The 26,161-nt window shown below is 42.6% G+C and overlaps 1 protein-coding gene across 1 annotated transcript in view; it reads right to left on the reverse strand.

The window, feature by feature from the left end:
- TMEM154 (transmembrane protein 154) overlaps window positions 1–26,161 on the reverse strand; it is a 32,957-nt gene that overhangs the window by 6,156 nt on the left and 640 nt on the right. Inside the window, exons 2-6 of the mRNA XM_045576566.1 lie at window positions 17,197–17,463; window positions 17,065–17,106; window positions 10,625–10,652; window positions 9,315–9,397; window positions 7,537–7,594 (exon numbers count right to left, since the gene is read on the reverse strand). Of these exons, the coding sequence (XP_045432522.1) occupies window positions 7,537–7,594; window positions 9,315–9,397; window positions 10,625–10,652; window positions 17,065–17,106; window positions 17,197–17,463 (478 nt within the window). The remainder of the gene's footprint in view (window positions 1–7,536; window positions 7,595–9,314; window positions 9,398–10,624; window positions 10,653–17,064; window positions 17,107–17,196; window positions 17,464–26,161) is intronic.

Below are 26,161 nucleotides of genomic sequence, written 5' to 3' on the forward strand. Positions count from 1 at the left end.
TTAAAGATTCTACACTAGCAACTATTTGTCTGTGACACAGGAGCTGGAACATTGCCAAATTTCCAAAGGCTTTAAGAAACCATCTTCTGGAACAATCTTTCGGTTTTTGAGCAGAATGTGCTTACAAGTGGTTCCTTTGGAACACTCTCCAAGCATTTTGAAGGCTTAGTGTGTGACACTGCCCACCAACCAGAACTTACTCACTTAGAGCACCGAAGAGCTCAGGAGCTCACGCATGGCGTCTCCTGCTCCGGCTCTGCAGACCCTGAGCAACTTGGCAGACCCCATGACATGGGACTGACCCAATGTAGGTACAAGTTGCTTCAGCTGTGGGGCAGCGTGCCATTCCCAGTGTCGCAACTCGCACATGCAAACTTCCAGCGGTGGCTCCACAGCCTGTTAGTAAGTCAACAGCCTAGGATCTGGCCTACCATCTGAGCCTGGAGGCATTCTCTCTCTCACGCATTCCTTTATTTAGTTAGATGTGCTTCCTGCTGTCTCTGCGGCTATTTATCATCTCTGTGAAATAATCAAATAAGCCCAGACGTTTTAAACTCCGGCAAATTCTAGAGTTCCCTGTTAAAAATATCTTGGCAAGCTGCCCCAGAATTGCAACAGATAAAATAAGTGATCTTGCTTCAGATCTCTATTGCTTGCCTTGATGTTGATTCCTTAGGTCTTAGTAACTTATTTATGACAGCAGCATTAGTGCAGTAATTATTCTAGGAGTGTATATAGATAGTTTAAGACGATGGGACAGCTTTCCCCCAAAGCCTGTGTAGTAACAAGCCTACAAACTGTAAAAACAAATTGAATGGATTAAAACGCATCACCTAATTATTTTTTAAGAAAAACACTTCATTGGAACGCTACCAGTTAAATGAGGACAGATGCAACTCTGACACCTTGTTTCATAACTGCCCCTTTGTTGCCGTCAGGATCAGATAAGCCATCTTTGTTCTGATCGGTTTAACGTGTAACAATCCCTCTTTATGACCACAGCTAATGTTCCCCTCCCCCCCCCCGAAGATGACAATAAACCTGCATTAAACCTTTCTTGCGGTATGATGCTCTCTAACGTGCCTTTTGGAGAGTGCGGAGTTCAATTTAGCACAAAGTCACATAACAATTAGATCATGCTCCCTTTCTGTGCATCAATATAATGTCCCTTCTTCTTCCCGAAAGAGGCCTGGTCCGGGTGAAATTACAGAGGTCACGCATCTGGCTAACATCAGAGTCAGGCCCAGCATTAGTCCAGAGCATATAGATCACCCTCACAGTATAGACTTAATCTGGGCCACTATTCAAGCAATGCTGTGGTTCATTAAATGTAGTCTATCTTCCCACCCTCCTGCCCACACACCTACATTTTAACAGTGTTACTTGAAGTTATCATCTTGTAGGATTATAAACTGTTCCATTGTATCCCTCATAATACTTAGCTTAGATTTAAGGGAAGCCAGTTGGCACTTAATACACTTAATATTCAGTCCTTCTTGACTTATGACTTTTGAGAGGGAAAGAGGAAAGAGATCATAAACAAAGAAAATAATCGGACATGGCCACAGAGATTTACTTGAGTGGAAAGGCCAAAAACAGTTCATGCAAAATGCCTGTTTTCTTGCAATTAATGGTTTGGGTCTCGTCAACGACTGCACTACATGATGAACCATCATCCGCCAAATACTTTCATGTATTAGCCCCATGGTAGCTGGCTTTCTTGCTGCTAAGGGTTATTGTTTTGTTTTATGTCTCCAATTTGTCTTTTAATTTATGGAACATCCTTTTATTTTAACTAATTAATAAAAGAAAACAAAAAATTCAGTTTTAAAAGACACTCTTCTCTAGATTAACCTTTATCATAAACTGATTGTGTAAACTTGGACAAGTCAATTAACTTCTCTGAGTTCCAGGTTTATGCAGATGAATTATTTAATTTTTAACTGGTTGTCTTGGCATGATGTAGACAGTGCCAGACACATTAGGTGCTCAATAAGTGTAGTTTGAAAAATTACATCAACAACTGTACTTTCTCAAAAAAAAAAAAAAAAAAAAAGAAAGAAAGAAAGAAAGAAAGACAAAGAGAAAGGAAGAAACAGGAAGAAATAATATATATATATATATATATATATATATATATATATATATATATATATACACACACACACACACACACACACACACACACATATATATATATATATATATATATATAAAATATTAAACTAACCTGGGTTTTCCTGAAAAATATCGAAGTGATTCATTTTTCTACTGTCATTGAATTCAGACATGAATCAATAAACAATAGTTATCTTGTCCTGGGTTGTGCTACTCTGTGGTTAGAGCATTGGCAGAAGGGTTTCAGATTCTTGATCAAGGGCACATACCTGGATTGCAGGTTCTAGTCCAGGCCCCTGTTGGGTCATGTGTGGGGGAGACAACTAATCCATGTTTCTCTCACACATCCATGTCTCTCTCTTTCTCTCTCCCTATCTCTCCCCACCTTCCACTCTCCCTAAAAATCAATGGAAAATATATCCTTGGGTGAGGTTTAACAAAAAACAACAACAATAAAAAACAAACAAATACCTAAGCATTGGATATATAAAAAAAATGCTATCTTTACAAATGTCTTATTATTATTATTGTACTTAACAAAATTATAAGTCCACTTGGAGGGTACCTAATCTAATTTCCCCCCTAATCTTTTCCCATGATGTTACTGTGGCCAATAAGCATCCAGGGAAAGAAGATGGGCACTTGGCTAATATTTGCTATTTCTTTTCTACAATTGTTCACCTAAACTTGCAGAGATAAAAATACCAAGCTTTCAGGAAATTGCCTAAATATAAAGGCCTCTGGAAGAAGGAAGAGGCTGGCTAGCCTGTAAGCACCGTAATAAAAAGGACTCTGCCTTTCTTGCTTTTATCACTATCCAGTGGCACTCAGGAAGGTGTTATGAGGGTAGGGTAGACAATGAGAGAGTACATTCTTTAGAACATTTAAACAACCATGAAACCAACTCAGTGGGTTTGTCCTTCGTTATCACCATGAGCTGGCAATGCTTAACAATGTCAGTGATGAAATCTCTCCCGCTCTAAGGCAGACCTCTCCCACCGCCCGGCCCCACCCCTTGGACACTATTCCACTGACACGGTTCCCAATGCCTAAGACAATGCCTGGCACATAACATGTATGATTTGCAGGAGAAGGTAATAATGTGAGAAACAATAATCTAGAACTCCGCCTCCCCTATAATTCCTTTCTCTTTTCCTACTGAAATTTTTAGAAACATGAAAACCATAATATAAATTCCCCATATGCTTTGTACATCTCTGGCCCTTATTTAAATCCTATGCAAACGTTTAAATTCCACAGCCCAGGGGAAAAGGTCCCTGCAGTGCGGACAGGGCTGGCCAATGGGATATGTGGGGAAAGTTCAAAAAGACCTGAGAGTACAAACCCTAACAAGAGAAGCTTGAAGGGTTGAAGTTTCCGCACACAAGGTGAAGCATTAGGCTTAGGATGGGGACCAGATGAACTCCCCTTCCCCAAAAGCACAAAAGACAATACATAACAGAGCTTCTGTGTCAGGCTGGCTTTCCAGCATCAAGAAGGGCTGAACTCTGTAAACAGACTCTGGAAGTCTTTATTAGCAGGAGATGGGGAAGTGTGTTTTCCATTGAGATCAAGCCTCAGTGACTACGATATACTTTCTGAAGCATCAGAGTCACCTGTAACTGCTTAAATGGTAGAGGAAAGGTGACTCGTGTTGGTAAAAGCCAATGGGGAATTTGGGGGGTGATGATGTGTCAAAGTAGGTTAACTGATTGTCTGGTGGGGGAATCTCACTGGAGGGGGAGTCTGTGCCTGTGTGGGGGGCAGGGAATATATGGGAAATCTCTGTGCTTCCTGCTCCACTTTGCTGTGAACCTAAAACTGCTCTAAAATATAGTCTTTTAAAAAGCCAGTTGGCAATGGACTACTACACTGTGGTAAAAAGGAAGGAGTTCTTACCATTTGCAACAGCATGGATGGAACTGGAGAGCATTATGCTAAGTGAAATAAGCCAGTCAGAGAAAGATAAATATCACATGATCTCACTCATTTGTGGAATATAATGAACAACATAAACTGATGAACAAAAATAGATCCAGAGAGAGAGAAATATGGATCAGACCCTCAAACCTCAGAGGGAAGATAGGGGAGGGTGGGGGTAAGGGGGAGAGATCAACCAAAGGACTTGTATGCATTCATATAAGCCTAACCAGTGGTCACAGACAACAGGGGGGTGAGGACATAAGTGGAGAGAATTGGGAGGGGGGTAATGGGGGAATAAGGACACGTATGTAGCACCTTAATCAATAAACAAAAATTTTAAAAAGCCAATTGGGGGAGGGGGAGCAGTTGCCAGAGTGTAAAAGAATTCTTTTCATTTGCATGATAGTTTAAGACTTACAAAGCTGGTTTTTTTCTCTCATGAGCCCATGAAAATGGAAGAACAGGTGCCATGATTTCAAGATGAGGAAACTGAAGCTCAGTGAGTTAAAGTGACTTGTCTTCCCATAAGGAACAAAAGACCATACAAGTCAGGTCTTAAAATAGTCTTCTGATTCTAAGTCCAATGACCAATGCACTCACCACCTGTATCTCTTAGGATTCACAGCTTCTAGAGAAAAGAACAAATCTTATTTCTCCCTAGATCAGATATTCAACGTTCTGAAACACCTGAGATAATGGAGCCTAACAAGAGGAGGTGCATTAAGTACAAGGTCGTGACCAAATCCAGTGAAAGTAAGTTTCACCGATTATCAGTGTAATTAAGACAATAGCAGGAGAAAGAAATGTAAACGAAATCACAATGAAAAGTATAAATAATCTAAACTATGAAAGTATCCAAACTATATGCATATCCTTTGAAAAGCTCCAGGCTGCTAAGAGGGCTGTACTGAAATTACCAACATGAATGGGCCAATGCTGATAATGGAGAGGAATCAAACGTCTCCAGGTCATTCCTAGAAGATCAAACAATTTCCTGATTTCTCAGATCAGTGAGATTCAAAGAGAAGTCACCTGGAAAACCAGGTGCAAAAATAATGCCCACCCAACACTAGATGTGCCTGGGCCTCAGGACACAGCCACTCAGTCCAAAAGACATGAGTCTATGTACCTCAATTTTAATGTGTTAATAATAATAACCAATACTTATTGAGAGCTTATTTTATGCCAGGCTTTGTTTTAAGCATTATGTCTTTTCTTAGTTTTTACTGAATAAAAAATACATTTGCTTTGCAATATTGTAACACCCTTTGAAGTAACCGGAAAGTGCCGATGGCACCAGATGTGGGACTTGCCACTCTGGTTTTATAACTCTGGTGCTGGCTTCATATAGAGGAATGAATGAAGGCCTGACAGTCATTCTGTGAATCACAACCAGAGGGTTCTGGGCCACCAGAAGAAGGTAATTGTTCCCTTTAAAGACAATAATTTAGCTCTAGCTAGTTTGCTCAGTGGATAGAGTGTCAGCCTGTGGACTAAAGGGTCTGGGGTTCCATTCCAGTCAAGGGAACATGCTGGGTTGTGGGCTCAATCCTCAGTGTGGGGTGTTTAGGAGGCAGCCAATCAATGATTCTGTCTCTCTCCCTCTCCCTTCTCTCTGAAATCAATCAAACTATATGTTTTTTAAAAGACAATAATTTAGCATAAAGCAGATCTCCAAATAAGTTAGGGAGTTTTGCCTTAAACGTAGAAATGGGCTAGAACTTATTTCTAAGAACAACCTCTCAATATTTAGAAAATATGGTTTCTAAACTTTCTCCATCATACAAGGCTCTAATGTTAAGCTTTTTCAATGCTGTCAATAATAGAGAGAGAGAGAGAGAGAGAGAGAGAGAGAGGCAAATGAAACCACTGGCATTTTACATCATTTGACAGAATCCCATCAGAGATACAATACTTAGATATTTATAGAGTTTTAGTGATGACTTGAGCCCTATACTGGACATACCTAGTGGTTCACTTTTAGGTAAGATAAAAATGCAGGGGAAATACTCCTTTGTAATGGCCTTTGGGAACTCGCCCTAGCATTTTTTTTTCTTTTATCTGTTTATTAATATCTGGTGTCTCGTTTAGATAAGACAGAATCTTTTCTGAAGCAGCAATACCTGGTGAGGTAACAACAGGTCACATCTGTGATAAGATTTACAGACTTCTGTATCAGAGCAGAGGATTGTGGAGGTTTGATGAGGGGAAAGATACTATAGAACACATGTGTCAAACACAAGGCCCGCGGGCCAAATCCGTCCCGCCAGGCCTTGCAATGTGGCCTGCACCGCACTGTTATCACTGCACTCCGCTGCGTTTCCATCACAATGACAGTTTATGACTGTTCAGTAAACCGCAATTTAGGCTGGATTTTAGATTTTGGCCCCTTCTCTGATTGAGTTCGACACCCCTACTATAGAATATGACTTCTTCGGTAAGGTTTAGGGGAAGGCGCAGAATAAGGGTCCAAAAGACAAACATCTGATTGCTCCAATAATGGTCTTTTCCTGTAGTGCCCTGACCGAGGAGGGCCCCAATGGTAAGTGGCTGCACTCTGAAGATGATTGGCACACGACCTCTGGTCAGCACGGAGGGAGCAAAGGTGGGTGCTATTTATCCTGCTCTGAACTTTTATTCCGCTTATTCCGACAGAAGTGTAATGTCTCAGTCATGGGCTCAGTCAGGTTCTCTGCTCGCTGGTCATCTCGAGTCACCTCTGTCAACAGTTCGGTGCCTGCCAAATCACAGCAGTGCCCTGTGCAGCCGTCCCTGCCCGGCGAACAGTCAATCCTGTTTCCTGCAAGCACTTCCCACGTCCTGACCAGACAATTTTCTTATCAAAACATCTCAAACATGGTAATTTCTATCCTCTATCCAAAAGATAATATAATTTAAATGAGATTGTGTAATGCTGAGACACCCAAGCCGCATGCACTAAAATTTTCTATCAAGCAGAGCCACCTAGTGGTAGAATGAAATGTTGTTTTTTTTTTAATTCGCCTTTAATTTCTCTCCTATAATAATCCCATTCAGATAGGGTTCCCTCTCTTCCTTCTTTTCTCCCTCCTTTTTTTTATCTCCCTCCTTTCTTTCCTGTTCATTTTACTCCTGTTTTCAGCTACCCCCTTTGAGACCATCACCTCTATTTTCCTTATCAAACATCTACTCATCCAAGATAAACACACCTACAGTTTGTTATAATGAAAAAAGTTTTTATAACTGAAACAGAAGCAGACTTATAAGTCAGTGTCTCTTTAGAAGGGCAAGAAAATGTCAATACTAAATTATTTCTAAAGATAAAGAGTAACTATTTACTTTGTACCTTTCTGTTTTCCAAAATTCACACTTCCTTTTCTCCACACTACACATATATGCAGCCATGGAAAATGTCACATAAATGTACAGGCAGGGAGAAGGTGAGCAAAAGTGCTCTGCAGGGGTCTCTGTTCCCTCCTGGATGCACATGGAATCTATGGCAGGAATTAGAAGTACCTTGGGCTGTGGTTTGATTCCTTTTCTTCTTTTAAAGTAGGTAAACATTCACTGTCGGCTAGGACAGAATGAAAGCAAACGCATTGTTAGTCACTGAAATTCTATTTTCTATCCATAAAACTCACACAGTTAAACATCACATTTCCCCAGCCTGCATGTGCAGAAATGGCCTCGCCAGGGAGTTGCAGAGGTCTGGGGATTAATGGTGGCAAGGCTCTTGAAACGGACAAAGCACTAACGCACAGATGCAAGACTTCAGTGTGCGTCTAGCCCTGTTGGAAAGGGCACAGATAATGGTGGCTTGGTCATTCAGCCCCTGCAGAACCCCACTGTGGCTACAAAAGCCCAAATCTGCACTATTCAGAATGCTCGCTGGAATAAAAGGGCTTCACCTGAGGCCCTGATGTGCCTGGAGAATGACTCCAATCAGGATGCACCATCAGAAAGAAGCAGGTGACGTGGGGAGCAACTAACCTTAAAGTCATCAAGACTTCTATGACACCACTACCATTTTTTAAGGGAAATAGAGAACTATTGAGTCTATCACCTGTGTGTCAAAATAACGGCTTTAGTGTCGAATAGAAATGTCTTTTCCCCCTTTTATGCTTTTAGTGAGTGAACCAGGATCATGGTTTTGTATTTAAATGATCTCAGGAACAAAAGGAATACACCAACATTTTAAGAAAGGCTGTCTTTGAGTGGTGAAATTATTTTTCATTCTTTTTTTTACTGTCTAAATTCTAAGGTGTATGTATTTTACTTTTATAAACTAAAAACAAGAAGTGAATCTAATTTAAGGATTGTTTCCTTTCCTCACATACTTTCCAGAGACATTCAGTCCTCAATATTGGATTACCAAAAACTTCAAAATTATGCTAGTTAGTTAAGTGGTTCTAAGCTTTTGGAAAACTGGTCTTGATAAGCCTCTGGTGCAATAATTCTAATAAAAATCTTTAAATTATATAAACTCCATTGTAGATTGTTGAATCTGATAGTCCCCGGGGTATTTTTTTATGATAAGTGTTAAAAATACAAATGATATAACAATAACAATAGTGGATTTTATTAATTTAAGCTGAGCATTAAAAATAATTTATTGATTTTTAAAGAAATTAGAAAAAACGGCTAGTGTTATTTTTAAGTCCAAATATTTAGTGAAAACTAAAAACATATACTGCACTTACTGCCAGATATCAATTGGAAATTAGGTTAAATTGGAATATTTATATCACTGTTCATGTTAGTGCTGTCCAATAGCTTTCTTTATAGTGATAGGAATGTTCTAGATTTTCACTAGAGTGACTGAGGAACAGTATTTAAAATTTTATTTTTAAAATTTTAAGCTCAATAGCCACATATGGCTAATGTCTATTGTATTGGACAGCACCGATCTGTCAACTATATATATTTGATGAAGTTTAAAACCAGATACAGATTACAATCATAAATCTCTAAATATAAAGTGATGTCACAAGCTAACTTTTTCCAGATAATTTGGACTCCAGTTTCCTTGCTTGAAAAAAAACAAAAAAACAAACCATTTTCTTCTTGAAAAAGATCATTTGAAAACCGTGGACAAAAATAAAAACAAGCGGCAATCATGCGATTATTAAACTGAATAGTTAAGGACGGACAGGCCCAAGTGTGCTATCTGTGTGCACCAGAGTGTGTGTGGACCGGGCCCACACCGTTCCACGCCAGGGTTTATGGGGCATCTACAGAGCTGCTGCAGCCTTCTGTGAGTAGATAGGACAGAAAAAAACAAGGTTACCACGTACCATTTCTATGCATGCTCATCCATTTATCAAGCTCTTCCATCTCTATTTCCATAACAGAGGGCGTGTCTTCCTCAAAAATAGGGCTAGAAAGAGAGCAAAAAGCTTGTTGAAAGAAAGAAAGGCTTGGTGGGCTGAATGTCTGTGGGGGCGTCTAGCATGTTGGCCGTGAAGGAGATAAATTTGACTCAGTGTCTTACACTCCAGGGTAGACTCAGCGTGTGGCCTGCTCCAATGTACCAAACTCTAACGGGGAGAAAATAAGAACAACAATCTTGGCCTACCACTGGTCCGAAAATGGAGGGCGCATAACCCAGCACAACCCAGTGTGTGTGTGTGTGTGTGTGTGTGTGTGTGTGTGTGTGTGTTGCGGGGGATGGTGGAGGAGAAGGGGTTGAAAGGGAACCGGAGACTACCCCCGGGAAGGCACAGAGCGGAGCACACAAGGCTTCCACTGGGCGGCTCCTCCCCGGCGTTGCCACATTTAGCGTTTTCACCTTGCTTAATTTCACTTCTCTTTTTTTTTGGTGTTTTTGATCACCAAACCGAGTCAAGAGGCTACAGTCAACGAATTGCTTGCATCGCCTCTCCCTTCAGTTCCCACGCTTTTCTGTCTTGGAGAAAGTGAGCAGTTCCTTTGAGAAATCCACTGCCCTCGCTTGCTTGCCAGGGCTTAGAGGTTTGGAGCCCCCAGTGTGGAGAAAGAAGCCCCTGGTGAATGGAGGTGGGGACGAGGAGGGCGGTCACCAACTCTGAACATTGCAAAGGTATGACACCTTGAATAGGAAGCAGGCCCCATGTAGGAGTAAGGCTGCTGTGGTTGGGGTGGGGGCCGGAGGAGGATGTGGGTATGGTTCTAGAACATCCTCCCCTGGTAAAGCTTCTACTTCCCCCCTCCCGCCAATTTGTCTTCCTCTCCCCTCCATTCCCCTTCTACCAGGGATCTCCCTCCTTAATACCAGCTGAACTATATCTTCCCTGGTGATAAAAATGTCTATCCAAATAAATGAAGCAACATCTTTGAAAACCACCCAGCGTGGTGCGTTTGGAATTGGCAGCAGGAGGCAGAAAAAGATTCTTTTCTGAACAGAGGACCCTGTCACCAGCCCAGACCCCCTTCCAGGTTGAGGTTTGATGACAGGGACATCCTTCCAAAGGCTGTAGACCATGACAGGCTGTTTTCTGGGGCTCGGGAAGCAAGAAGTCCCCACAAGGAACAAAAACTCATAAGGACCAGTGGGTCCTCTAATCTGCTCCCCTCCCCAACGTGCTTGTCCACGCCGAGCGGGGCGGAGGGAGCGGGGAAGACTTACAGTTTCATGTTGTCGCCTCCAGGTTCATCTAAAAGGGAATAAACATAAAGGTCATGCTGGCTTTGTCTGCCTGGAACAGCTTTTTATTTCAACAACAGCTGAAATCTGCTTCACAAAGAGAACAGAATGGGCCTCAAGTAAATTGCGTTTTTAAAGGAGCAGTAATTAACCTCTAAATCAAACGTGTGCTGATTGCCATATTGAAATGAGGCCCCAGACCATTGGAAAACTGTTTTCTTTTAGATCGGAGGTGCTCAGGGAGCACTCACTTCAGCTCAGACGTCCTTCCCTCTTTGTTTTCTCCACACACAGAGGACCCGCAGTGGTAAAGGGGGGAAGAAAAGGGTCTTACAAGAGGGCTTGCTCCTTGGCCCATGGCTCCAAAATGTCCCAGTTCAAAGCACTGCTTTCCATCTGCTTGTGACACACTGAACCCAACACTGTGACTGTCCCTTTCACGCAGAGTAGGAGGTGGGGACTCCATCCAGAGCTCCCCTCGGAAGGGTCCTAGCACCTGCTCTTTGCGTGGCTGGAACCCTCACTTCTATCCTCAACTTACACGCTTTCCCCAGGGAGGCCTCCCCCAACTCCTCTACCTGAAGTGGGGCCCCTCTTCCATACTGTTCCCCAGCTGAACACTTTCATAGCCTTGGCCCCAATTTGTCACTGAGATTCATCTGTTTAATTCTTTTCCATCGTTTTTTTTTTTTTTTTTTCCAATCGACAGTTGCTCCCAAAGGGTAGAGATTGTGTCTGTCATGTTTGTCATAGCGCCCTCTCCTCCCATCCACCCAGGACAATCCTTGGGAACCACGCAGCGTTCATTTACTGAGTAAATGAACAGATCTTAATCTGGATATCGCCCAGCCCTGGGGTTAAATTCATGGCTGCTGTTTTGGACTTAACATTATCAAATAGTGAAACTTCCAACAAGTCTGCTGTTCCTTGCTATTGGTTGAGGTAAGAGTCAGACCACAGTTTGCAAAACAGCCTAACTGCATGCCTGCTTCCAACAAGCCAGGTTTTCCCTGCCTTTCCCTGCTTTTCCTGCTACTGGTAGAGGTAAGAGTCAGAGAACAGTTTGCAAAAAGGCTCTGATACATGCAGATCAGACTGCAAATGAACATGTGGCAGGAATCAGAGCCCAGTGTCCCAGCGCAGGCTGTGTTTTGTTTGGCAAGAGGATCGACACACCCAGAGAAATGAGGCTATGATGTCAAGCAAGTGGACAGCACAGGCCTGCTGCCCCTTTTATGATGTGAAAACCAGAAAGAAACAAAGCACTTTTGTAGAGGCCCACCAAATAGTTGGATGTTCCCAGTCCTTGGCAGTCAGAGGCCTCATTTTGTCTGGTCTGCAGAAATGCAGGTCCCCAGTGAGGGGACATAACCAGCAGGCCCTTGGAACTGAGCTCCTGGCCGCAGCTGGGAACGGCTGTAGTTTTCTGTGGGTTGGCAGGCTTGAATGGCATTGCTAATCCAGGAAAGCTGGGCACAGATGTAAGTTTCATGCCATCACTGCTTACCTTGCAGGGGCTGTAGGTTATGTCCTCCTGATTCCCACCTGCTGCCCCCAAATAGGAATCTGAAGATTCCTGCAGAGGCCTGACTCCTTAAAACTTTGGAGGAAGGGGAGATGTACATCGTATATTTTATATTCATGTACATCTTATAAATATGTGTGTGTACATATATATGTGAGTGTATGTATGTATACATACATATACTAATATATACTAATATTTTTTTTCATCTAAAATTTACATTCTGTTTCCTTAAGGGCTTTTACTATAAATTAAAGCCACTACAGGAGACCCATAAAAATCCCCTGTTTTGTCATTCCCTCACCCTCTTCCCTGTTTAATACCTCCGCCCCCCGCTAAATTCTCAGGGAGCAAGTGTCCCTGGAGCCCCACTGTCTAGGGCATGGATTTATCTCTATAATCTGAGCGCCCACAGGCTTTGTGGTGAGTAAAAGCTAGCCCTCGCTGCAGATGATGGAAAAGTTTAAAACTCCATTACCAAAGTGCTCCAGAGGCACCAAATGGGAAGCTCCTATAATCAGTATTCAAACAGAGCAAAAAGCTTTCTGCAGCCTCATCTCCCCTGCTCCAGGACCATTACCCCTGCCCCAGCCGCCATGGCAACAGAGAAACATCTGGGAGAGAACGCCAGAGCAGAGCATTAAACCAGGAGAAAGACCAATTATTTGTCCCCAGCAATCAGGCCCTGCCCGCTCCACTCCACCTGGCCTAAATCCCTTTATTAATAGCCCCCCACTCCCCTGCATCCAGGAGGCAAAGGTTGCTCTTACACAGCCCCTCACCCTCACTTGCTCCCATTTTCCCTGCCATCGCCTCCGGTTTCACATCCTTCCACCCACTTTGTCCTCCTCTTTCAGTTCCTACATTGCACCGGCTTGGCCTGACAATGCCCCCTCTCTCAAAGCTACCCCTGTGCATTGGGGGGTGGGGGAGAAGGAGGGGAAGGAGGTGGGAGAGACACCAAACAGGAACCCAGCAGCGGGCTGGCTCGCTTATCTTGTTTCCATGCTGAACAGTGAGCAAGGGAGACAGCCTCTTTCTAGAGATTTACTGAGCAGAGCCAGGTGTCATGTGGCCACAGCCTGTTCAAAGTGATGGTTTACTGCCAGCTGTTTCCCCTGCAGCTCTTTCAAAGCGTCACAGCACACCAAGACATTTAATAATAACAACTGCAAATGCAACGCCTGGAGGTGTAGGAAGAATGACAATAGAACATCGAGTTACTACACAGCATTTCCCCTTTTCCTGGACGGGAACCTGAAGGGCCCAAAGCAAAAAGGCAATTCCCAAACGGAGGAATGCGTTCTTCCTAAACATACTGGCCAAGTCATTGCCAGTGTCAAATTTAAAGACTTACTTTCTGGTGTAGAAGAATATATGAAGAAAGAAACCAATCGTGTGTTTATTGCTAACTCTGAGGGGACATCTTTCATGCCTCCCACATAACAGTCCTTCGGGAACTTTTTAAGTCCCCTGGAACTTTTATTTTTCCTGGAAAACAAATGTATTTAAATCAGATTTTGTAAATTTAAATATTATCCTTTTTTTTTGGCTTGCTTATGATGTGAAATACGAATGGGTAGAATTCAGTGGACAGTCATCATTAACCCTTTAGCATTCAGTTTGTCTGAGGAGATATGCAGGTTAACCACCAGTATCTATATTAAAGGAGTGGATACTAAAAGAAAATATTCAAGTCAAACTCTATATATTTATTTACTTATTTTGTAATAAGCAACTTCTTCAAAATGCTGAGCTCTCTATGTTGTGTTTTCTTAAAGTAGGGTATACTTAAACTAAACGGAATGTGCCAATTTATAGCAAGGATATGTGAAAATTTTGTTTTTTAATCTCTGAGAATAGGTCTTCTTTAAAATAAGTCATAACATTGTTCTATTTACTCAATAAACATTTATTGAGCTGCTAATCTTTATGTTGGGCCAGGCACTAGGTTATGTAAAAGGGATAATAATAACAAGCTAATACAATATGCCAGGTATTGTTTTTTTCTAAGCCCTTTCCATAGATGAATCCATTTAATTCTCACAACAACTCTGTGAGGTAGGTTTTGAATTCGTCCATTTTACAGATGAGGAAGCTGACAAAGAAGTCACAGAACTAGGAAATGCAAAAGCCAACTAGGCAGTGTGGTTCCAGAGTCTGCCCTCTCCACCTCCAGCCCACACTGTTAAACAGATAAATAAGACAAGTTCTTGCCTCTCTTGGACCTTAAAGAGAACATAACCTGGTAAGAAAGACCAGAAAAGGGCAAGTTCCCATTTTATGCCAAAGTAAATACTGTGCACGTTGTGACCACAGTCTATGCAAGCACAGAAGACGTGGTGATTAATTTTGCCTGAGGAGCGATTACTCAAGGCTTCATGAAAACTTTAGAAGTGAGCATTGAAGAATGGGGCTGCAATTTGCTAATCAGACAAGAAGGCAATCCAGACAGAAGAAATGGCAGCACCCAGGCATAAAGGCATCCTGAAAGTACAAGCCCTGCTCTGGGAACAGCAAACACTTCAAGTATGGCTGCCGTGGAGGATGCATAGGCCATGTCTGAAGATGAGGCTGGTTCTCACTCATATGATGGCTTCTGAACTTTGAGATTCCCATAGTAAAGTTCAATGAAAAACCCCTTTCTGGATTTAGAGCCTAAGAGTATGACCATTTGACTGATACCCCCAAATTCCTCCCAACCCCATGACCCCACTAGCAAAACCAGCTGTGGGGCTGGCTAAAGGGTTTAGGCAGGAAATTCTCACCTTTCTTACTAAAAACAAACAAAAAAAAATTAGGCCTATGCACCTCTGTTTGCTTTTTCTTTTTCTTTAGCTTCCAAAGGAGCTCCCATGTGATCACGGTTAATAGGTCACCCCGAAATTTCAAGCAAGGAAGGAACATGTGTATTTCCTCCTTCCTTGAAATCTATTATATCAGCCCCTATCGTGAAAGGTAACAAACATAAGTGCTTCTTCCCCAGCTCATGAGGGCATAATGGGAAAAGACCATTTACAGTTCCTGCTGAGAGCTTGAAGGCTTTCCAGGGGCTAGGACAGTGAGCAAGGCCTGAAGACCAAGGGCATGATCTCAAAGCCAGAGATGCCCTGTTAATGGGTGTGAGGGACATACAGTGAGTTTTGTATGTGCATATGAATATGTATCTTAGAGAAATTCTCATCCTGTGAGTGATCTCTGGAGTGAATAAAGTCTTCAACTTAAAATCTAATTGGTGCCTTGGACAGTGTGGTTCAGTGATTAGAGTGTCGGCTCACACACTGGAGGGTCACAGGTTTGATTACCAGTGAAGGTTTTGCTCCCTGGCCCTGGTGACCTCTCTCTCACACATTGATGTTTCTCTCTCTCACCCTTTCTCTCCCTCCCTCCTACTCTCTCTAAAAATCAATGGGAAAAAATCCTCAGGTGGCCGAAACCGGTTTGGCTCAGTGGATAGAGCGTCGGCCTGCGGACTGAAAGGTCCTGGGTTCGATTCCGGTGAAAGGCATGTACCTTGGTTGCAGGCACATCCCCAGTAGGGGGTGTGCAAGAGGCAACTGATCGATGACTCTCTCTCATCGATGTTTCTAACTCTCTGTCCCTCTCTCTTCCTCTCTGTAAAAAATCAATAAAATATATATATATATTTTTTTTAAAAATCCTCAGGTGAGGATTAACAACAACAACAACAACAAAAATCTAATTGGAATCATATATATATATATATATATATATATATATATATATATATATATATATTTTTTTTTTTTTTTTTTTTTTTTTTTTTACCAGCACAAGCCAAAAGTATCCAAGTCTCCTTTGGACCTAGATACCCTAAAATCTAGTATGTGGTGCTCCTGGAATAGGAACTGAATACTTTCAGAGTGAATCTCTGACCTGGGGAATTTTCTATGAGACTGATTTTCTAGGAGCTTGATGATAGCAATCTTTAGCCAAGTAGGACTTTGCTTATGAAAGTTAGCATAGCTTTCATGGGAATAAGAACAATGCATCACCCAGGCCTTTTCAAGATCAAATTGGAATGTGGCATGGGGGAGAAAACAATATCTATGGCAGAAATTTAGGTGGAAGAATTTCCTTCTTGCAGAATGATGCCATGGTCTCTGCCTTCCCAACCCTGACCCCACTGCTTCACCATCCTCACCCTTTCCTCCAACTGTAGGAACATGTTACATTGACCTATTGGCCAAGATTATACAAGGGCATTATCTGGATTAGGTACAGAGTTGGTAGCTGTGTATATTAACTTTCAATTTAGGCTAAAAATATTCTCTTTTTTAAAAAAGAACAAAATATGGCATTCTTAAATTTTGGAAAATTTCGTTGAAATATGTCATTCATGACTTATTATTATCCCATATAATAAAACTCTAATGTGCAAATCAACAGAATGGTGGAAAGACTTGTGGGATGACTAATTGCTATGATATGCAATGACCACCAGGGGGAAGACACTCAACACAAGAGCTGCCCCCTGGTGGCCAGTGCCCTCCCACAGGGGCAGCCCCACACAGCCAGAAGCTGGGTTCATGGCTGGCAAGCATAGCAGTGGTGGCAGGAGCCTCTCCTGCCTCCTCTGCAGGCGGGAGGTAAAAAGTGAGAAGTCCTGGACTGCGAGAGCTCTGGACTGTGAGAGGGTTGTCTGACTGCCGCCTTAGGGTCCAGCAGTCACACATCCCCCAAGGACTCCCAGACTGCAAGAGAGGGCAGGCCAGGCTGAGGGAACGCGCCCCCCCCCCCACCCCCACCCCCCAGTGCACAAATTTCATGCACCAGGGCTCTAGTTTTATATAATCCTTTTTGCTTAACTTAAAACCTCTCAGTTCCTTCTCCTATCCTATCCCCAACTCCAGGCAGGTGTTAGGATAATACTCACATGTCTGTAAAACACTCTGAGATCCTTGGCTAGAAGGCAGCTCTGTGTAGAAGCAAAAAGTATTTTGTTTTAGTGTTTGGCCATTGACCCATGGAGCGATTGTCTGGGATTGGGAACACACAAAATATTTACCTTGTTTAGCTTTTTTTCTTTTACAGTTGATTACAATGAGTACCACTGATATGAGTAGGAGTGCCAAGAAAACCAATGGGACCAACACCATCAATATAAACTCTAGCTGAGTGTCCTTCTCATTACCGAAGGTATTATTCCTATAGTCTACTTCTGTGGTCAGTGCAGCAACTGTACTTATAATAGTCGTATCTTCATCTGTAGGTTCCACTTTGTGGGTGACATCTGTTGACTCATCTCCTGACTCTTTTTCTTCCTCAGAATTCTCTGTGAGAAACACACACACAAAATTGAGGTTGCCATGGAGACTAAGCTAGTAAGTTATGTTTTCAATGGTATTTTAAATTTTTCTCTACATGCATCCAGTGGTAAACTTGATTTCCTGAGTTGGGCCTTCCAGTTCAGTGTGTTATAGAGTACTGAAGTAACATAAATGGCACTCAAGCTGGGAGTACATTGAACATGGAATCAGAGTCCAGATAAACCTCCCACAAATGCAGGCAGTTTAGCTTTGACAGGTACTTTAGATACATTTAATCAAAGGCATTAAGAACCTTTGCCCTGTCATGGGTGATATCCTGAGACATCTCCTGTAGGGTATCATATTTTAATAGCATTTCTGAATAAATCTGAGCCACATGTACTGAAAGGTAGGTACTTGCCACATAACACTTTTAATAAAAGGCTACCTATGAGTGGAAAAGAATTTTTTGAAATTGCAGTAACTGCTTTAATTTCAGCGTCAGGGCTCACATTCTGCAGAGAAACGTGTCTGCCTCCGAGATTATCTGACAGAAATCCTCCTGGATGCTAAATAAAAATACAAGTGACATTCTCAGGCAGAATTCAGAGACAAAAAAAAAAATGGTACCAATATTTAAAAGTATTTAGTAAAATGAATCTTTAGAACGTCCCTATGTAGAAACTCCAAGCAAGTTAATTCTGTGTAAACTTCAGATTGTGTTGGAAAACCATCCTGTGGTTCATCACAGCACTGGAAAGGACTATTATTTGAAAGATCTTTCCTCACACCTGGCCATGTGGTGGTCATGGGTAGGTGAGCTAAAGGTTTTCACTACCATGTTACAAGGTTATCTGTCATTCAGATGGGGCCCGTTGAGGAAAATAGAGTATGAGTTAAGGCTACAGAACACTTATCAAATGAGTTCATTTTTGTGAAAGCTCTTTCTAAGGTGTTATGGAAATGGAAAAGTTGGCTGTTTTAAACTATGCCCTGTTGCTACAGGCTAGACCAGTGCTCCAATAGAAGGACCTTGCTAGCCACAGTAGAAGCAATCTAGTACCTTGTCTAGATGCATGACTATATGACAACGGGTTCCTCTGACTTGATTTATAAAACCTTTGTTTGATCACTGTCTAGTTATTTTGGATATATATATTTCCATTTTCCCCAAGACCAGGGAATCCACTTGATGATCACATGAGTGATCCATGCAATGACAAACTGCAGAATGCAACTAACTGGTGCTCCTTCACCTGAATGAACCAAAAGCAGGATTAAAAAGAAAACCTACCATTTATTGACCTTTGCCTTCTGGATTAAGTGACTTTGCCCTATTTTTATGTCTTTGAAATAAAGTAAGTCAATGCTGTATTCACTCAAGCTTTGATATATTACATACCATCCTGGGTCAGGAAAAGATATTTGTCTACCAGGGCAGTGTCCTCATTAAACTCATTCACTTGCAGGACTGCTAGAAGCAATCTGCACTATTTACTGAAAATCCAGGCCACTGAAGACCTGATGGGGGTGGGAAGTAGGGGGACTGGGAAGGGGGCAGTGAAGGGAGGTATGGGGGAGGGGTACATACACAAGTGGAGTTGGTGGTAATGACCCTTTTCCTTGAGATCAGTCCTTATGGATCTTTTTCAAACATCCAGATTTCCCTTTTATTTCTTTCTTTTTTTTTTTTTTTTTTTTTTTTTTTGTCTTCTGTTATTGCTGTAGCTGCTGCTACCATTCCAAGCAAAGCACTTACTAAGAGCCCAGTCCTGTGCTCTGCCTTTTAGCTGGATGAATTCATTTTGTCTTCACCACTTTTTCAGATAGAAACTGGGGCCAAGAGATTACACAACTTGCCCACGATCACAGAGCTATCGTGGAGGGGTGATCGTTTGAACCTGGCTGGAATGTACTGATTACAAATCATGACGTGGTGAACAATGGGGACCTCATATTCTTGCCCATCAGTTTCTAAGGAGGTGGCTTCCTGGCTTAAGGGCAAGGGAGAGGAAGGGTTCCCAGAAGCCTCGGCTCTGCCAGAGCTCTCGCTAAGCTTCTCTGCCCAGACCGCTGTGAACAAAGCTGCCCGGATGCAGGGTCTTCTCTGTGCCTCTCCAAGAAAGGCCAGCAAGTTCCCAGGGGAACACTCAGCACCCCGAGTCACCACTTGACCTATGGCCCCAAAGAGAAGAAAAGGGGAAAACAAATAAGCTAGCAGGGAAAATGAGGGCTTTCTGACAACAGGAAATGAAGGAGACATGGAAAGAAGGGCAGCAGATAGTTCTGGGTTGTGTACATACACTTTTCAGCATAAGAGACAATGCTGGTCACTAGTGGCCATTAGTGGCCTTTTTCAGTGAAAGGGGCCAGAACTCCTCTCTACAATATCCCTCTCATATGTACGTTTTCCTTGTTAAACATCATTTACTCAGTAAGATTCTCTTGTGGCTAAATACATGAGAATCAAGTTTCTCTTTTCTTTGCTCTTCAAGCTTTCATCTCCAGACTCTCCTATGACAACCTTCCTCACAGCTCTCCCTGCCAAGACCCTCCACAATAGCCTCAAAGTAATAAACAACAGCCACTGGTGTTTATGGAGTGCTTAATATGTGCACTACCTAATTTAATCTTTACAACTTTCTTGTTCACATTTAAAAAACATTTTTATTAATTTCAGAGAGAAAGGAAGGAAGGAAGGGGGAGAGAAACATCAATAATGAGAGAGAATCATTGACTGGCTGCCTTCTGCATATCCCCTACTGGGGAATGAGACTGTAACCCGGGCCTGGGTTAAAATATAAAAATATATTTATTTTGCTTATTTTGAGGAGGGTCATCTGGTTAAGAAGCTTTCATGCAATCTTCTGCTCTGGGAATTGACTAGTGAAGCCAAATTGTATTTTGACCTCATTGTCTTAAGAAATGCACACCTGCATTTGCAATTTATTATCAGACTACATCATATGCAGGTACGGTCCCTAGGCCTAGCCTGTGATCAGGGCCATCTTCCCTGGCTGCCAGCAACTGGCCCCTGCCCTTCCGCTGCCACTCACCCCAGTTCTCTGTTTGCCATCTAGTGATGGGAGCCAGATGGCTGGGGAAGGGACTAAGAGGTCAGCCCTTCCTGCCACTCATCAGCCCCACTTTCACCACCAGTCTCCCTCTGTGTTCCCACCAGATTCCCCACCACCCACCCTGGATCACCATTTTCCATCAGCGATTGGAACCTACCATGGAGGAAAAGGGACGGAGAAGTGGTCAATGCACCTCATAGTGAGTGGTTGCGTGGTCATTCTAAACATTCTGTCATTATGGTTGCTGGGCTTTTATTATATAGGATTAAAACATACCCCACAATGGGGGCCCATGAAGCTCTGGTGTCTGTTTCTATTTTATTTTTATGTCTTTTTTAGAGAAAGTTTGCTCATAATTAATCAGACTTTCCAAGACTCTCAGGTTGTCTCTAGTTTGAAGTTAACTGCCTGGGGAAGCTGGGTTTTTCACCATCAGACTACATTTTTGTACATTCCAATCCTATTCTGGCCTGTAGTGACTAGAAGATTAAAGGAATATATGTATTTTTAAAATATATTTTTATTGATTTCAGAGAGAAAAAGAGAGAGAGATAGAAACATCAATGATGAGAGGGAATCACTGATTGGTTGCCTCCAACATGCCCTCTACTGGGGATCAAGCCTGCAAGCCAGACATGTGCCCTGATAGGGAACCAGACCGTGACCTCTTTGTTCACAGGTGATGCTCAACCACTGAGCAACACCAGCAGGGCCAGGAAAGTATGCATTATATATGTATATAAACTAGTAATATATATATATATATATATATATATATATATATATATCCTATCTAATAAAATAGTAATATGCAAATTGACTGTCACTCCAACACACAAGATGTCTGCCCCCATGAGGTCAGAGATGGTTCCCCCCATGTGGGCACAAGATGCCCAGAAAGGGAGGGCAGTTGAGGGTACCAGGCCTTCAGGGGAGGACAGTTGAGGGGGACCAAGGCCTGCAGCAGGGGGAGAGCAGTTGAGGGCAACCAGGCCTGCAAGGGAGGGCAGTTGTGAATGTATACCTATTAAAAAGAATAGAGAAAAATGAAACGGATAACACTGTATTATATTAAATATTTCCACATTGACTAGAGTGGTTGGCAAACTTTTTCTTAAAGGATCACCGAATAAGTACTTTAGATCTTGAGGCCATGAGGCAAAATACAGGCTATTATGTAAGTTCTCAAGAGAGAATTATTTTTTAAAAAATCATTCTTAGCTCAAAGGTCAGTCAGTATTTTTTATTATTATTATCTTGAGGTTACTGTGGAGTTGGTTGAGACAGTAAGAGCTGTGAGGAAGGTTGTCACAGGACTGTCCAGAGATGGAGGCTTGAAGATTTAAAAAACAAGAGAGAGAGGGGCGGGATGGAGGGAGAAAGAGAGAGAGAAAGGGAAAGAGGGAGAAAAACTAAGCAACAGCACTGATTTTAGTAAAGTTCAAAGTCAAAGTCAGGTGTACCACCCCAGGCTGATCCACCGTCATCCATCATCCTGACTCTGTGCACCTGGCCCCTCCTCTGGTTTTTAATTTGTGTTTGTCTACTTCTTTCTCTTTGGCAATCACTTTGGTTTCTTTGACTACCTGCTTCTGGTTAGTGACTTGGCTCCACTGCTAACTCTGGTTTGCACTTTTAATAAGGTTTTGGCACCTCCTCCTGTGACTCCTGAAGGTTGACCCCAGAGGCCTGCCCCTCCCCATCCAAGGCTGAGGTTTAAGTCTGAGATCCAAGCACTGGCCCTCCTCAACCCCAGCACATCCCTGATTGAATTTCTTTCAAATTCTGTTTTGTGGTACCAGGGCAGGGGTTGTCTTAGTTAAATATTTGCAGTACCTTGGTGATAGGGTCAGAAAATTTGGGGTTCTGCTACATAGGGTGAGTCACACTCTGTTCTGCCCTCAGTGGCCCCAAGATTTCCATCATGAATAGGAGTTGACAGATACAACAAGCAATAGTAGGTCTACAAAATCTTCAGATAAAAGTTATCGAGTAATAATATGTTTAAAATAAATGCATAAAAGAAGAAATAAATAACACAAGAAGATAATAAAACCAAGACACAATATATATATAATATATTGTAGATGAAGGATTTTCTAGAAATAAAAAATACGATAGCTGAAATTAAAAGCCCAATGGATGTGTTAAGCAGCAAGATAGACTAGGTGAGGGCACTCATCTACCCTCAGAGTTCCTGTTTCTCCACATCTTTGCCAACACTTGAGGGTGGTGCAAGCTATACAAACTATACACGAGTAAGCAAATTGCAGGCTGCATTGTTTCTTTATAGAATTGAACTCATCCCAGCCAAGATCTTGTCCTCTTCTGATTTCCTGGGTCATCCTTTTAGACGCAGAGGGACTTTAAGCCTCAGAAAATCCCTCTCTGCGTGTGTGTGTGTGCGCGCGTGTGTGGTCCTTGGGGTCAGTTCTCTCCCACAGCAAGGCTGGGCTTTTCCTCCCTGGTTCCCACACCCTGAAGCCTCTCATCCAGTGGCTTCAGCATTGGTCTACCTGCTTCTGGTGTTAACTATGCTAATCCTCAGATTCTGTTTTGTTCACTCTGTACCTTTCAGCCCCTCCCTTCCCCCTTTCCAGGCCAAAGTTTAACCCAACTCTCACCACTCCTTTCCCTGTCAGCCAGTCTCTGGCCACACCACATACAGCTTCTTTAATAACATGTGGTAAGTAATCTTAGAGCCCAGCCAGGAGTTTGTGTGTCTACCTACAGTTGGGAAGGCACCAGAGACATATTTTTCCAAACCTGAAACTAGACACATAGCCTGAAAACCCAGATCCAATATAGTAGTGTATAAGGGTAGAGCTGTGGTTGACAAACTGGGGCTTGCGAGCAACATGTGGCACTTTGGCCCCTTGAGTGTGGCCCTTCCAAAAAATACCACAGCCTGGGCGAGTCTATTTTGAAGAAGTGCCATTAGGAGAAGTTTAAGTTTTAAAAATTTGGCTCTCAAAAGAAATTTCAATTGTTGTACTGTTGGTATTTGGCTCTGTTGACTAATGAGTTTGCCAACCACTGGGTTAGAGCATAGACTCCTGAAGCTGAATCTTATGTAGATCGACTGCTTAGCTGTGTGATCCTGAGCCAATCATTTAACCTCTCTGTGCCTCAGTTTTCTCATATGTAAAACAAGGATACTAGTATCTGTTGTATAAGGCTGTGATGAGAACTAAATGAATTAGTCAATGGGAAGTGTTTAGAACAGTGCCTGGCATGTAATGAGCACTGTATATACTCCCTATCATCATTATTACTACTTCACTGGGACTGTCCCAGAAAATCGCAGGCGGCAGTCACACTCATTGAAACGAGGACAGTGTCAGAAAGTGCCACTTTGTTTATGCAACAGGTATTTTCTTCTGTTCTTTATCTCCTTCTCAAGGTTCATTAATCAGTAATTACATGGTTCTTACTCTTCTGAAGCAGCCCAGACTATCTCCCAGTCTGGTGTTTGACTCTGGCCGCCCTAACAGGGGTAGCCACCTTGTTTCTACTGTCTGCCCTTGACTTTCTTCCTACAAACCATCCTGCCTGCAGCAGCTAGTAAATCCCATGCCTTCGGTATCTGAGAAGTTGCTTTTAGCTTGCTGATTAGTGTTCAGTTGACATTGACAGGGCCCAGGGTAAGGCATGAGGTAGGCATGTCTCCTTTCACTCCGGGGGCAGAATGTCACCCCTGGAAGCTGAACTTTCTTAGCATAGCATCTGACACTGGCCAAGATACCGGGCCCAGAGCTTTCCTTTAACTGTGCTCTTCTGTTTGGTCCAAATCCCAGAAAAGCTGTTTTCTCATTTGCCTCCTGGTGACTTCTAAGTGGATTATTCACTTGGAATGGTAACCAATTCTTCATCAGGCTCTCAATCTACATAAAGAGAAAGATGCTGACTCAGAGGTAATGAGGCAGGCAGGCCTCCAGGAACGGCAGGTATTAGATAATGTCGCCTGATCGTGGGTACTAACGGCCTCATTTGAGACATACCCCTTCATATGCTCACAAGAGAATGTTGGGCTGTGCAGGAGATTGGATTCTCCCACCAGACAGTTCCAAGAAAATACAAGGGTGACACCTATACACCAACTCATATCCTCAAGTCTTAGGCACCATCAGATCAAAAGAATATACATTAATTAAAATTTAAAAATATATATTCAGTCTTTAATTTAGAATAGCCTTTTCCTCGACTAATCTCAAAGTAATACCCTTTGGTTATACATGCATTTTGCAAGTGGCATTTTTGTATCTTCAGACCTGGGGAATCCAGGAAGGGCCCAATAAATGTGTTGGATTAGCTAGATAAGCCCTGTGCTTGACTGCAATGCAGATTATCATCTGTGATTTAAATGCAGCTTTTCGTCTTTGACTTCTGACAGGCTAACACTACCTGTTATAACCCTACAGCTCAGTGTGACTAGAAGGGTGTGGCTAGGGAGTGGGAGGACACGTGGGAGGAAGTGCTATTGGGAAAGATTGGTGTGAGTCCAAGGAACATAAATGAGGAACCACTGGAGGTCTTTAAGTGGAAGAGTCACATGACCAGGTAGGGTCTCAGAAAGAGAAGTTTTAAGGACTGAGTCTCTTCAGATTTTCCTTCTGCATCTCCTCAATTGCAAATACTTCTATTCATTTTTAAGAAGCTCAAGAAAATCCTCAGGCAAGGTTAATATTGCTCTCGGGGGAGGAGAGGGGTGTTTGTGGTAGTCATAAGGGTTACAAGAGGTGGAAATGGGATGGCTAGGCTCCACTTCCTTTGGAGTGCTGAGGGGTGCCCTGAGGAAAAGGGAGTCTAGTTCGGTGGTCTTGGCAGGGGGTGTGGTTGGTCCCCTGGGTGAGAGGAGAGAACCCTGGAGTCCACAACAGAAAATCATGCCTAGCAGGGATTCAGACGTCTCAACTTCCTCTGCCTCAGTTTCTTCCCCTGGTCACTTCAGTGCAGCTCGAGCTGCATAACCTTTAGGCTCTCTTCCAGCTCCAAAATTTTGTGCATAAAACAATGTCCCCCAAACTTTTTTAAAACACTAACCTCAATTTCAACCAAACACCTTTTCTGTTGGAATGGTTTGCCTTTCACCTTTCATTTCCCACCCCAAAAGCCTGAAGGGACCTTGTGGAAAGAGAAAGTGGAGGGGTGGGGGTGGTTGGATGCTGACTGCTAATCTCCAGGAAGTTGTGACACGGGTTAGATCACCAGTACCTAATGCCCCATCCTATTTAAAGAGCTGCAGCTTGAGAACTCTCCTGTGGCTTGAAGTTCTGCCCTACACCAGAAGCAGGTAGCATGCCCTGAAGAAACCATTGGCAGCAAGTTTATTTACCCAAGGGCAATTCAACACAACCGTAAGAGGCATTTGAGGGTGACCATGTTTGTTGTAACAACTGTCAAGCTGTATAAACCAATAGCTGCTCTTAGCTCAAAAGAATTAGATTTAACATTTTGCCCTTCTCAATAGCATTGATTTGCAATTATTATCATATCACTTTTTAAAACAAAGCATCAGTAACACTCAACTCAAAGAAAATTTCAACTTTCAATTTTGTTACCCCCCCAAAGTAACATGATCAAATAAAAACAAATGAAAAGACCGTTCTTGAAAAGTTAAGAGTGGATGCCTGAGAACGCCTTGGAT

Source organism: Pipistrellus kuhlii, unplaced genomic scaffold (genome assembly GCF_014108245.1).
Source record: "Pipistrellus kuhlii isolate mPipKuh1 unplaced genomic scaffold, mPipKuh1.p scaffold_m20_p_8, whole genome shotgun sequence".
Taxonomy (NCBI): domain Eukaryota; kingdom Metazoa; phylum Chordata; class Mammalia; order Chiroptera; family Vespertilionidae; genus Pipistrellus; species Pipistrellus kuhlii.